We start from the raw sequence: 12,642 nt of genomic DNA on the forward strand, positions 1-12,642 counted from the left end.
TGAAGATGAGTAATTGTTCATTATTTATCTAATTCAAAACTCTAATAGTGTATACATGTAAGGCAATATGATATATTTTCAAATTTTATTTGAAACAATGTTAAAATAATGGTAATTGATAGTTCTCGATATCAGGATTGTGACTTAGAACTCAAGGAAAATGTACTAACAACCTCAGGGCAACTCCCCCCCCCAAAAAAAAAAAAAAAGCGTATCTACATACCACATAATGGAATTTTCTTAAAATGCTTTTTATTATAATGTGATTTTTTTTTAAAAAAAGTAACAAAGTGGTTTTTTTTTTGTTTTTTTTTAAGGATTTATTTGGGCCTCCCTGGTGGCGCAGCGGTTGAGCGCTGGGTTGCAAAGCTGCCCGCTGCCTCAGCGGTGCCGGTTTGATCCCCGGCTGCTCCCCGGCCACCAGAGGAGGGTCCCACATGGCGCACAGACCTCTCCTGCCGCCCGCTGCTCCCCTCAGCAGTGTACCTCAGTCCTTCTGCCTGCTCTGCTCCCCGCTCTGGCTCTGGTGGATTCTCACCCTCCCGGGCTTCTGACTGTACCCAGTGCATGTATAAACAAAACAAACAAACAAATAAATAAATAAATAAAACATGCCTCTATAATAAATAAATAAATAAAGATTTATTTATTTGCGCATATAAGAACTGGGGTACAGGCCAGAGGTGTGGGAGGGTGCGAGGATTCACCAGAGACAGAGTGGGGAGCAGAACAGGTAGACTGACTGAAATACACTGCTGAGGTGAGCAGTGGGCAAGACAGGAGCGCTCTGCTGCGCCATGTGGGTAGCTCCCTGGCTGGCCTGGGTTTGAACTCACAGTGCTGTGCCTCTCTTGCCACCACCAGGGAGTGGCTGGTGATAGCTTGATAGCACTGTCTTTAACCCTGCGCCACCAGGGAGGCCCCCATAATGTGATTTTTTTTTTTTTTCACAAAGTGGAACTATTGTGGACATTCTGGAGAAGATTTTATTATCTAAACTAGACTGGAAATAAAACAACAAAGATCGCTTGTTTAGATGTAGACAAATGGGGTACTTAATTATTTACTTTAATAATAAATTTACCAAGTTAATGCCATGGAATAGAGAGGCTACTGAAATGTCTTTGCTATTCTTTGATATTTTCTGCCAATTTTCACCCACTAAGAGTTTTAAATAACTATTTGCCCCAACAGTTTTGTACAAAGAAGAGCTATGCTATCATATGATTCCAGAACTAGGCTTGGTATCTCTAGGATGAGTATTGAATATGAGTTCAAGTGAAATGTTTTCAATTTGAATATCAATTTGACAGTTTGCTAACTGTTCTCACTGAAGGATCACTATTGTCTCTCCCATTTGTTTCAGTCTTGAAATAATAAATTATTCTGAAGCATAGTAGTAGACATGCCAATTGCAAGGATCCCAGAGTTCAGATGCAGCCTGGAGGTGGAGGACTGACAGATAGAGGACCACTACTAGAATCCTTCTGCCAGAGGGTCTGATCTGCTGAAAGTAAAATGAGCTTCAGCATAGATAGGTAAACATCTCACACTCATTTTTTTTTTTTTACCATGCTCTTGGTACTGCTGTAATACTGAATATGGAAAAGAATGGTTATAATAGCCATTGCTTGAAAGTGATAGAAAGGAAAACATCAATGTCTAGCCCAATAAAATTCTTGGTTTCCTTTTTCCCAAATAAAGTTGGGTAAAAAGAGATGATGTAACACTTTAACCTAAATGCATAGTATAAATTAAGTACCAAGTACTTGTTAATTATTCATCTAATTAAAAAATGTAATAGTGCATATATGTAAGGCATTATGATATATTTTCATTATGATATATATCTACTTTAGTTTATTTATAGAGTTGAAGTATTAAAAATAATTTAAAATGACTTTTAAGAAATCCCAAGAACTTCCACGGTTTATTACTTGTAGCAAATAAAATTAAATACTCAAACCTATCATGAGTCTACTTTTAGGCTGAAAAGTCAAATACTGGATGTATAATAAAATGAGAAATGCACCAAAATGATAGAATAACTTTTCTTTCTTTTTTTTTCCAAAGATTTATTTATTTGTGCATACGAGAACTGGGGTACAGGGCAGAGGTGAGGGGGTGAGAGGATTCAGCAGAGACACAGTGGGGAACAGAACAGGCAGACTGACTGAAATACACTGCAGAGGGGAGCAGCAGGCGAGACAGGAGAGGTCTGCTGCACCATGTGGGCAGCTCCCTGGCCCACCCAGGATTGAACTCACAGTGCTGTGCTTAACCCCTTGCGCCACCAGGGAGGCCCAGATAACTTTTCAATGGCACGCCCACAGCCATAAATGTAGTTAAGAAGTCAAGCTGAATTATTATCTTTTCATTTGGGCAAAAATGACAACTTCAAGAGCATAAAATCCATTGATGTGAGCTTTATTTTGTAGGTAAAATCATAAAACCATACTGATCATAGATCTCTCCAATATTGTATTCTGAAAGCAAGTTGAGTTGTAGGATTCACTATTTTAGAGAACTATATTTGACCTCTATAATAGTGTGTGTGAAATACCATCAGACTGAAAAAAATCCAGATTTAAACTTTTACCCTCAAATAAGGATGGTTCTTTTGAAAGATAGATCTTTAAGATACCTGAATATCATCATTCAAGTTTGAAGGTGACAAAGCACTGTGGTATTTACAAATGTCAAAGAAACAGTTGTAATTAAAATTTTGGTAAACAAGCTGTCTCATCACTATCAATGCATTTTTATTAATATTGTTAAAGAAACAGTAGTAAGAATAAAATATCTTTTATGTTAAAGTTATGTGTAAAATTATCTACAGGAACTACTTTTCCATCACTTTTGTCTATTCCATAAAGAAGTTATTCTGGGGCCTCCCTGGTGGCGCAGCGGTTGAGCACTGGGTTGCGAAGCTGCCCGCAGCCTCTGCAGTGCCGGTTCAATCCCCGGCCACCGGCGAGGGTCCCACATGGCTCAACAGACCTCTCCTGTAGCACCCGCTACTTCCCTCAGCAGTGTATTTTGTCACTTTGCCTGCTCTGCTCTCCACTCTAACTCTGGTGAATTCTCTCACCTTCCCGCGCTTCTGACTGTACCCAGGGCTTGTATAAATAAATAAATCTTTTTTTTTTTTTAAAGAAGTTATTCTGAGGGTCTCTCTTGTGGTGCAAGGGTTTAAGCACAGCACTGTGAAGCTGTCCACAGCCACTGCAGCACATGTTCGATCCCTGGGGGGGCCAAAGAGCTACCCACATGGCGCAGCAGAACTCTCCTGTCTCACCCGCTGCTCCCCTCAGCAGTTGATTTCAGTCAGTCTGCCTGTTCTGTTCCCCACTTGTCTCTGGTGAATCCTCTCATCCCAGTTCTTATATGCATAAATAAATAAATCTTTTTTAAAAATGTTATTATGGAGACATTTAAGTTTGTTCTATACTTGTCTCTCCATGAACTTGATTGATGTTAACACATAGTCAGGTGACCTTCCTGATACATATATATCAAGGAAATCTTCAAATTCAGCTTAATTTCCCCTCTTTGTAAGTTTTGATTCAGGTTACACACAAGTAATTTAATTATTTGAATATTTACTCAGGATATTCATTAAGAAAAATTTAAAAATACATTGAGAAAACTCCTAAAAAATATAGAATACATTGTGTGCTCTTAATCTACCAGTCTCATGATCCTTTCTTACTAACCATGATATTCATTGGTTACAAAGGAAATAAGAATAACAGCCCACAATATTCTAGGTTATTTTTGGAAGACTGAGAAATCTGAAACTGAAACTCTCCCCCTAAATACATTGCATTTTGAATGTTTTACATGTTAGTACTAAATCTCACCTTTTGTGCCATAAAACTGCCACTATCTCTTTCCAATTGGAACACGCAGAAATTTCTGACCTCTAGCCCTCAATGCATTCATGGTCTATTGAACTGAATTTTATTAACCCTTATTAAAGTACATATACCTCTCCCTTTCTATAGACATGCACATGTTGTCTAGAACAGCACTGAGCAGCGGAAATGTCTGTGATGGAAATGATCTTTACCTCCACTATGCAATAGAGAACCTACTAGCCACAGTAGCTACTGAGCCCTTCAAATATGGCTAGTGAGACTATGGAACTGAATTTTCTTTTGAAATATTTCTATTTGAATTTAATTTACTTGAAATTAAATGACCACATGAATTGGATTAGTATGGTGCAGTAGACCCTTGAAGCATTCAGAAAATTGTTGTTATGAGCAATTCAAGAATCTCAAATTATCAGCACTGTATTTTAAAAACCCTGTCATATATTCCTTCAGTGTGAATCTTACCAGAAGTTTCACATTTGAAAATAATAAAACTCAAACTAGCCAAATTCTTTAGGTTGCTTTTCTGTATGAATCATCTTTTTGCAAAGAGGTGTAAGACAGCTTTTATTGCCAGTTCTGCCCCCTCTTCTACAGACAGAACTTGGCGATTAGGTTCCTGCATTTATTTAGGTTATTCTTCTAAAAACATGGTTTCCATGCTGCAAATAAATGACAGGAACTTTTCTACTAAATTATCCCAGACAGCACAAATGTTCTTTCCCAAAGTGCAGACTGGCTCCACGGCCCCCTCACATTGCCTATTACATCTGTTTATGTGTATAGAAGTGACATCCACTTCATAGACAGAGAATGCCAATTTCTTGGGGAAGCACCCAGAATTTGGTGGAGATATAGGAAAAGAAAAAATTTCACTGTTCCAAATAAAAGATACTTACAACTGAGTAGCTAGGAAGTCCTTTTGAAATTAAGGGAGAAAGATTTTGCTCACAAAGCAAACTTTCTGGAGTCCCTATCTAGCCAAAATCATTTACTAGTTGATAAAGCTGTGGGTAAGTCACAAAACCTGAGCCTCCGTTTTCCCATCTGTAAAGTGAAGATAATAATAGTTCTGTTGGTTAAGCCTTGTGCATGACTTTGAAATGGGCAAAATTATTGGGTATTCTTCCACTGAAATGCTCAATGTTATCTACGGGGTTCTGGGGTTTTGTGGTTCTAGAGTAGCCTGCTCTTTTGAGTAGGCTATTTTACTAGCAGGCTGCTCCTTTGACTATTTTACTACTCTATAAACTATAGAAACTTATAGTAATATAATTGTTCTTATCTACAGAGATGGATTTTTTTTTTGGTACCTTAGAGATACATTTGATTACTACCCTAGTAGTCAGATAATTCAAAATAGAATATTAAGCAATTTCGCCTCTTTCTTGTTTGTCCCTAAAAGTCTGTTCTTCATACTCTGATTTGAATAGTTTGCAATATCTTGCAGATTCGCTCCCTAATTAATGAGTTAAACAATATTTTGACAAATCTTTATTTATATTTTCTGTGAAAATCATGTTTTCACGTTCTTGACAAATTATTCTTTGAGAATTTCTACTGAGTTTTGGAGGATCGGCTTAATGATCTATCTTGATGGTCATGCTTAATTTTATACTTTGTGTTAAGGCTGCTACACTTCCGGTACTTAGGGAGGGGTGGTATAAAGAAGGGGTACTGAGCATTTATAAAAGGGTTGGGGGATGCTGAGAAACGCTTTCCTGACAACAAACTCAGAAGACCTCATTTCCTTTGAGCAATGGAGCCTTAAGGTCAAGGTGGGTGTCAGGTGGAACGAAGTGACCCAGATGGGGGGCCCACAAGGTCTTGGCCCTTCTGGAGAATGTCCCTGGATTTTGGATGCCCTGAGGTCATGGAGTTAATTGCAGGCTTTACGGGGTCCCGGAAGCAGGTAGCCCAATGAGCTAGTTCCCGCCAAACCAACACCCTGGTGGCGAGGCCGACCGGTCCCAGAAGGGCAGTTCTCGCCCCAGGCCTGAGAGGCCCCTCGCCCACGGCCAAGGGGGTGGGGCGGCCTCGCCCGGGGCCGGTGCTTTTCGCCCTCCGTTGGCCGCCAGAGGCTCCCTCTCTCTCCCTCTCCTGGGATTTTGCTGCCGGGCTCCCTCTCTCTGCGGCCCTTGAGTTAATCCCATCAGCCGAGGTGAGGCACCTGTTACCCTGGGCCTTCCTCACGCCCGCGGCCTCCCTCCCATAACACCCCGGCTCCCGGGCGGTTTGGCCCGGCGCGGGGGAGCGCACGTGGGCGAAGCCCCTCACCCCGGCGGGACCCCCCCGCCGCCCCGAGGGCGGCCCGGCCCGGGTCGCCGCCCGCCCGCAATGGCGTTGGGGAGCGCAGCGCGCCTCCCGGGGCCGCCCGCCGCGGGCAGGGCGCGCGTGGGGGCCGCGGCGCGCGTGGAAGCCGCCGCCTCAGCCACCCTCCGCGCTGCGCCGTGAGGAGCGGGCGGCGGGGCACCGAGCGGGCCGGCGCGGAGCCGAGCCGCGGCCACCGCGGGGCGGGGGGCGCCTCCGAGGAGGGGGTGGGAGCCGCGGCCGCCCGACCCTCCCCGCCGGCGGCGGCTCCCGCTCGGGTAAGGGGGGGCTGTGCACGGGGCGAGCAGTTGGGGAGGGTGGAGAGGAAAAAAAATCGGGATGTACAAAGGCTGAGTTGCAGGCTGGGGGTGGGGGTGGGTTGTGGTGGAGGAGCGATAGGTTGGGGATCGGAGGCATTATCAGTGGGATCTATTGTTTCCTGGCACATTGGGAGGAAAAACAAAGGGATTTATTATCACTACCCTGTCATTTTTTTTTTCCTTTTCTTTTTTTAATGTGGCCGGGGAGCTCGGCTCTCCCCGTGCCACACTGGGATCCGCCTGGCAGCCACCGGGAGCCGCAGCCAATGTGTTAGGACTTCAGGTGCTTCTTGGCACAAAGCTAGACTGCGACCTCCTACCGTAGCGCTTGGCGTCACCTGCTCTCCCGGCCCTGCCCCGGGGCCGAGGGACTGCGTCCCGAACCAGGGAATCGGCTGCCTCTCAAGTTGGTGTTATTTATGTTTGTCTTTTGTGAGGGCAGGTTTTGAATCCCCCGGCGGCCCCCTCGCCCCCGCCTCCGCCCCCCTCGGGTTCGAACTGGCGGGGGAGGGAGTGGGGGGGGTGTGTAGGGGGGAGGGGAGGGTGTGTAAGGCTTAAAGAATGTCAGGGTAGAAGGAAATTGGCGGTGCCTTACAGAAAAACAGGCACCACACTCTAAAGCCTTTCTTGTTTGTCTGCATGGGCCATGCATGCGTGCTGGGCCAGGAGCCGAGTTTGGAGCTGATTTCCGTGGAAGTGTGTGCTTCCTCAGCTGATGGTGCGTGAGGGTGCTGAGGCTCGGCCTAGTATTAAAAAACAAAACAAAAACAAAAGGGAAAATCCTTAGAACCCCAAGGTCTGCTGCTCAGCAGATCTCAAAGTCTTTGATTGCTGGCATGTTGGTATAAAATCCAGCTGTGGGCTACAGGAGACAGCAAGCATGCATTGCGTTGCATCTGGGGGCTGTAGTAAGTTCGAGGCAAGGAGGAATAAACAAGTCAGGGCTACAAAGAGAGGTTTCCTGGGCTGTTTACTCTCTTATGGTCACATCCTAATGTATTTATTCCCCTGGGAGTCTACATCTCACTCTATAACGAAGACTATTCACTGTTAGGAAACTTCCAAATCTTTGAGATGACCGAACTTAGAGTGAAACTTAAAACCATTTAAGAACTTTCTTCTGCTTGTTTTGGTCTGAAACTGCATTAGCCTTACATTGGAGATGCTGTCAATGAGAGTTTTGGACCAAAAAGAGGGAAGTAAGCCTTTATAGGCCTGTTTTGGAATTTGTAAACATAAGTTCCAAACTTTTCACCGTTCTTATACAGAAAAAATAAGGTCTATCTGACATGGAGAAAACTGAATGAAGTTCATTTTCTGAACAGTGTGATGATTTCTTAAAGATGAACTGCTAGTTTCTTTTAAGGTCATTGGCAAAAGCAGTCAAAGGAGGCTGAAAGTGTTGCTTTCAAGTGTATTTATGCGCAGCTTGTATGTATGCGATTTGGGGAGGGAGCTCCAAATAGTATTTGAAACATTTTTGTTATCAAAGCTCAATCAGAAATCTAACTTTTAACTTCCCATTTCAGAAAGCAATTTCTTCTGTTTGACGTGTGCTCTACCACTTTGAAAAGGAAGTGTGTAAATGACTAAACAAATTCATATAAGCAAATAAATTCAGAAATTCATTCTTTTTTTTTCATTACAGATCAACCTCTAGTCTTGCTTTGAAAAAGCCATTTTGTGTAACTCTTGACTGAATGATTTCCCAATACACCTGTTGGGAGGATCACTAACAGAGTATGCCATTTGAGAGGTACTTTTTCTTGACCACCTACTGGTGATTAGAGAAGAGAGGTGTATTGTCTTTCTGGTTTTTTTTCCCTGATCATTATGAACACTGGCTTTACACCCCTGAAGTAAAAATGTTGAAAACCGAGTCTTCAGGTGAACGAACCACTCTCAGAAGTGCCTCTCCTCACAGGAATGCATATAGAACTGAATTCCAGGCACTGAAAAGTACCTTTGACAAACCCAAGTCAGATGGGGAACAAAAATCAAAAGAAGGTGAGGGCTCCCAGCAGAGCAGGGGGAGGAAATATGGCTCCAATGTCAACAGAATTAAAAATCTATTTATGCAGATGGGTATGGAACCCAATGAGAATGCTGCAGTCATTGCCAAAACAAGGGGGAAAGGTCGACCTTCATCCCCTCAGAGAAGAATGAGGCCCAAAGAATTTCTGGAGAAAACAGATGGCTCGGTTGTTAAATTGGAGTCCTCTGTTTCAGAACGAATTAGTAGATTTGACACAATGTACGATGGTCCTTCCTATTCGAAGTTCACAGAGACGCGGAAGATGTTTGAGAGAAGTGTGCATGAGTCAGGACAAAACACCCGCTATTCCCCAAAGAAAGAGAAAGCCGGAGGGAGTGAGCTTCAGGATGAGTGGGGTGGTACCAAGTCCAACAGAGGCAGTACCGATTCCTTAGACAGCCTTAGCTCCCGGACCGAGGCTGTCTCCCCGACTGTGAGTCAGCTGAGTGCAGTATTTGAGAACACCGACTCCCCCGGTGCCATCGTTTCAGAGAAGACTGAGAACAAGGAATACTCAGTGACTGGGCATTATCCCCTGAATTTACCATCGGTTACTGTTACGAATCTTGACACCTTTGGTCACCTTAAGGATTCTAACGCTTGGTCTCCTCCAATCAAACACAATGATGATACTGAGGATGCTCAGAGGAGTAATACAACTCCAGTACCAGAAGTGGCTTCGAAAAGTGTATCTGTAGTTTCTGTGCCTAGTGAAGAAACACAGCTGAGCAAGGAAGCCGAGGGCTTCACATGTAACCAAGAGACTCCTGACAGAATTGACAAAGACATCCCTGAAAATAAGACAATGCCAGAGTCTGATATTCCGTCACCACAAAATGATCCTTTAGAAGATGCTGAAGCTAATTTGGTTGGGCGTGAGGCAGCAATGCAACAGAAGGAAGAGCTTGCAGGTGGTGATTTTATCTCTACTGCTGCTTCTGGAGCCAGTTGTGGAAAGGAAGTACCCGAAGATTCAAGTAATTTTGAAAGTTCCCATGTTTACATGCAGAGTGACTATAATGTATATAGGGTCAGATCCAGGTATAATTCAGACTGGGGAGAGACAGGCACTGAACAGGATGAGCAGGAAGATAGTGATGAAAACAATTACTATCAACCGGATATGGAATACTCAGAAATTGTTGGATTGCCAGAGGAAGAAGACATCCCAGCAAATAGGAAAATTAAGTTTAGTAGTGCTCCAATTAAGGTAAGTATGCTTTTGAAGTTTTTTCTAAATTTGTTTTTAGTATTTGGGCCTAACTGTGTGCAAAATACATTTGACAACTTATAGTTGATTTAAAAAGGTTGGAGTTTGAGAGATAACCGTCCTGTTCCTTAATGTGCTTTAAAGTTGCATCAACCACTATTGAAAAAGTTTAGTGATTGTGAGATACATTCGAATGGACTGGAGTAGGAATAATCTGAACACTGAAAAGGAGATACTGAATATCTTCTTTCATTAGTTTTATCTAAAATTCCCATACATAATAAAACTTTCTGATTGTAGACATAGGATATGACTTATAATGTACAATGGGAGAGTTATGGTAACCTGGAAATAATATTTTTTATTCATTTGCTTATAGAAATCTGAGTTATCTCTTACTTAAATGTAAGTGGGTTGAGAGGATTCTTGGAACTTTTCCTTTTGTATTGTTACTTGGTAGTGAAAGTTTGATTCATGGAAATGTATTAGCGGACTTAAATACTATAATTGGAAAGCTATCACTGTAAATAGCTTTGAGTTCAGAATTTGTTATGTAGTTTTAAAATGAAATCTTGCGCAACGAAGGAAAATTGATTTGCCATTCCTGGATTTATTTTTACCTCATCAAAACTGGATAAAAGCCAATTGAATTTAGATACACTATTCTAATGACTTGACTTTTAACATTAGGCATAAAAGAATAACAGAAAGTACATTAGCAGCGGGTGGTGAAACATTATTAGCTGATAATGGTAATAGGGACAGGAGGGGGCTGGTTGAGCATCAGAATTTCCTGGAGTGTTTTTTCAAAGTTTACTTGCCTACCCAGCTCAGTCCTTAGATTCCGGAATGCTCTTCTGAGGGAATCTGGAGGGTTGTGGTGGCAGAATGTGTTGAAAACCCCTTTCTGGGCTGGGGGCTTCTAGCTTACACAGTGTAAGTATGATGGATTTGGAATTTGAGATGATATCTTTTAAAATTATCCCCTCCAAAATCTAAAATCACTATTATTTCCAGCTTTTGTAACTTCCATATAAGATTGTAAGATTTATAATTCTTATAAATATGGCAAAGAGAAATTTTGATACACTCCATAGCAAAGAGAACTCTGATCTTACTTTATGATATACTATTTTGAAATGAAATAATAACCTGTGAAATTATTTATAGGTGTTAGCCGGCAAACTTTCCTTCATTGGAGTAAGGCAAAAAGTTCTGGATCAGAATGGACCATGTCAGTTAAACTCTGTTTAAAATAGAATGGCGAATCTAGTTTCTAAATAAGCCAAGTTTCTTTCCTGTGTTTCACTACTTTCCTTGTTTATTCTCTCTGCTATCCCCAATTCCAGCACCCTCTTTAGAGGTGCTCATTGAGCTCCGGCTTACTCATTGAGCTCCTAACTTTAATCTTCCTTGTTCTGTTTGGAAATGCTTCCTTTTTGAGCATCCTCTTTATGCTCCTTTAGGAAGAAAGCAGTAAGATTAAATTGTTTCACACTGAGCAAGGCAGGAATAACAGAGACGAACTCTCTGAGGAGTTTGTTAAACTCAGTGACTGACTCCCTAATAGGAGAATAGCAGCTCAGGAAAATTTGTCAAGTAGAACACCAAATGGGGCCCCAGCCTTGTATTTGGATCCTACGCTGCACAAAATGTAACCACACAGTAATAGGTTTAATGGATTTAAAGGATTTATCATTGAACTATGGCTGTTCATATGTAAACAAACAGACTTTCTGGGTACCATCTTTGGGATTCGTGTGTTCCCCCCCCCACTATTTGCTAGAGACTATTTCATATAGCAAAGAAAGATATAGAGTACATACATTTAAATCACACCAAGAGTAGATCAAACATAAGATTTGTGAAACCAAAAGATAATGCATTGCGTTTTCTTGGGCAGTTAACAGAACTTGTTGGAGTGGATTAAGTTTGCAAACAGAAGATTCATTCTTAGCCCTTGGTAATGAGTAAGACAATTACTCTTTCTTGTTGTTCTCATTGTTTAACATGTAAGTGGATTCACTTGGAAATTTGAGAGCTACTTTTCTACTGGTGGTGGTGTTTGGATTATTCTCCACTTAAGATTTTGCTCAGAGCGTGGGAATCCTTAACTAAATTCAGAAGTATTTATTGAAGGCTTATCCCAGGTCTTGTCTTTTGGTGTTAGCTGCAGAAAAATAGAAAAATCTGTAAGAATCCTGCTTTTTTCTATGAACTTGTAGAATCAGTCCATAAACACTTGGTATTTAAAACCCTTGTAATGCAATTTAAAAGCCTGTGCCAAAATGTCTAATGTCCTATGAGTACTTTAACTGTAGTTGTCTGTACTGTGTAGAGTGAATGGAATATCATGGATCATATATGTGTTTCCTTATTCTCTTCATAAAGCTTTATTTATGGAATGGGAAGTTCTGCTTTCTACCCTAAATCTTTTCCTTTGAAATTTAAATATACTCCGTCTTTCAGAAGCAACAGGGAATGTATTTCTTACAGGAATGATCTTTGAAACTTTTACATTCTTTTCCTGATAGTCTCATTCTTCACTAGGATATTCTCAGCATCTAGTCTTTTATTTAAGATCTTGGTTTTGATTTCTCTGTGTAATGTTGTTCTCAGTTTATATTTTAATTGTTCTGTAGATGTTTTAAATAGAGATTTTCTGAAGATGCCTTAAACCTGGACCTAGAAAACTTCAAAATAATAGCTGATCTCTTTTGTGTAGCATGTTCCTTACACATAATTGTTGGTGACTTTTGGAAGTGGTTGGATTGTATTGCTGACTGGCATTTAGTATGACTTCCTTATCTTTTCAGGACGCAGTTGTTTCTTGATGCACAGGTTGATGTAGGTCATAGGCTTGAATGTAAAACATTAGAAAGGAATTAA

At 41.5% G+C, this 12,642-nt stretch overlaps 1 protein-coding gene across 5 annotated transcripts in view; it reads left to right on the top strand.

Moving 5' to 3' along the window:
- Positions 1–8,373: 8,373 nt before the first annotated feature.
- The window catches only part of PPP1R9A (protein phosphatase 1 regulatory subunit 9A), a gene marked incomplete at both ends in the record, with an annotated part of 277,895 nt that continues 273,626 nt past the window's right edge, over positions 8,374–12,642 (top strand). For all 5 annotated transcript variants that reach the window (XM_084230157.1, XM_084230159.1, XM_084230158.1 and 2 more), the window contains one exon: positions 8,374–9,753. In XM_084230157.1, coding sequence (XP_084086283.1) covers positions 8,374–9,753 — 1,380 coding nt within the window. The remainder of the gene's footprint in view (positions 9,754–12,642) is intronic.

Source organism: Talpa europaea, assembly GCF_964194135.1.
Source record: "Talpa europaea genome assembly, chromosome: 3".
NCBI lineage: Eukaryota > Metazoa > Chordata > Mammalia > Eulipotyphla > Talpidae > Talpa > Talpa europaea.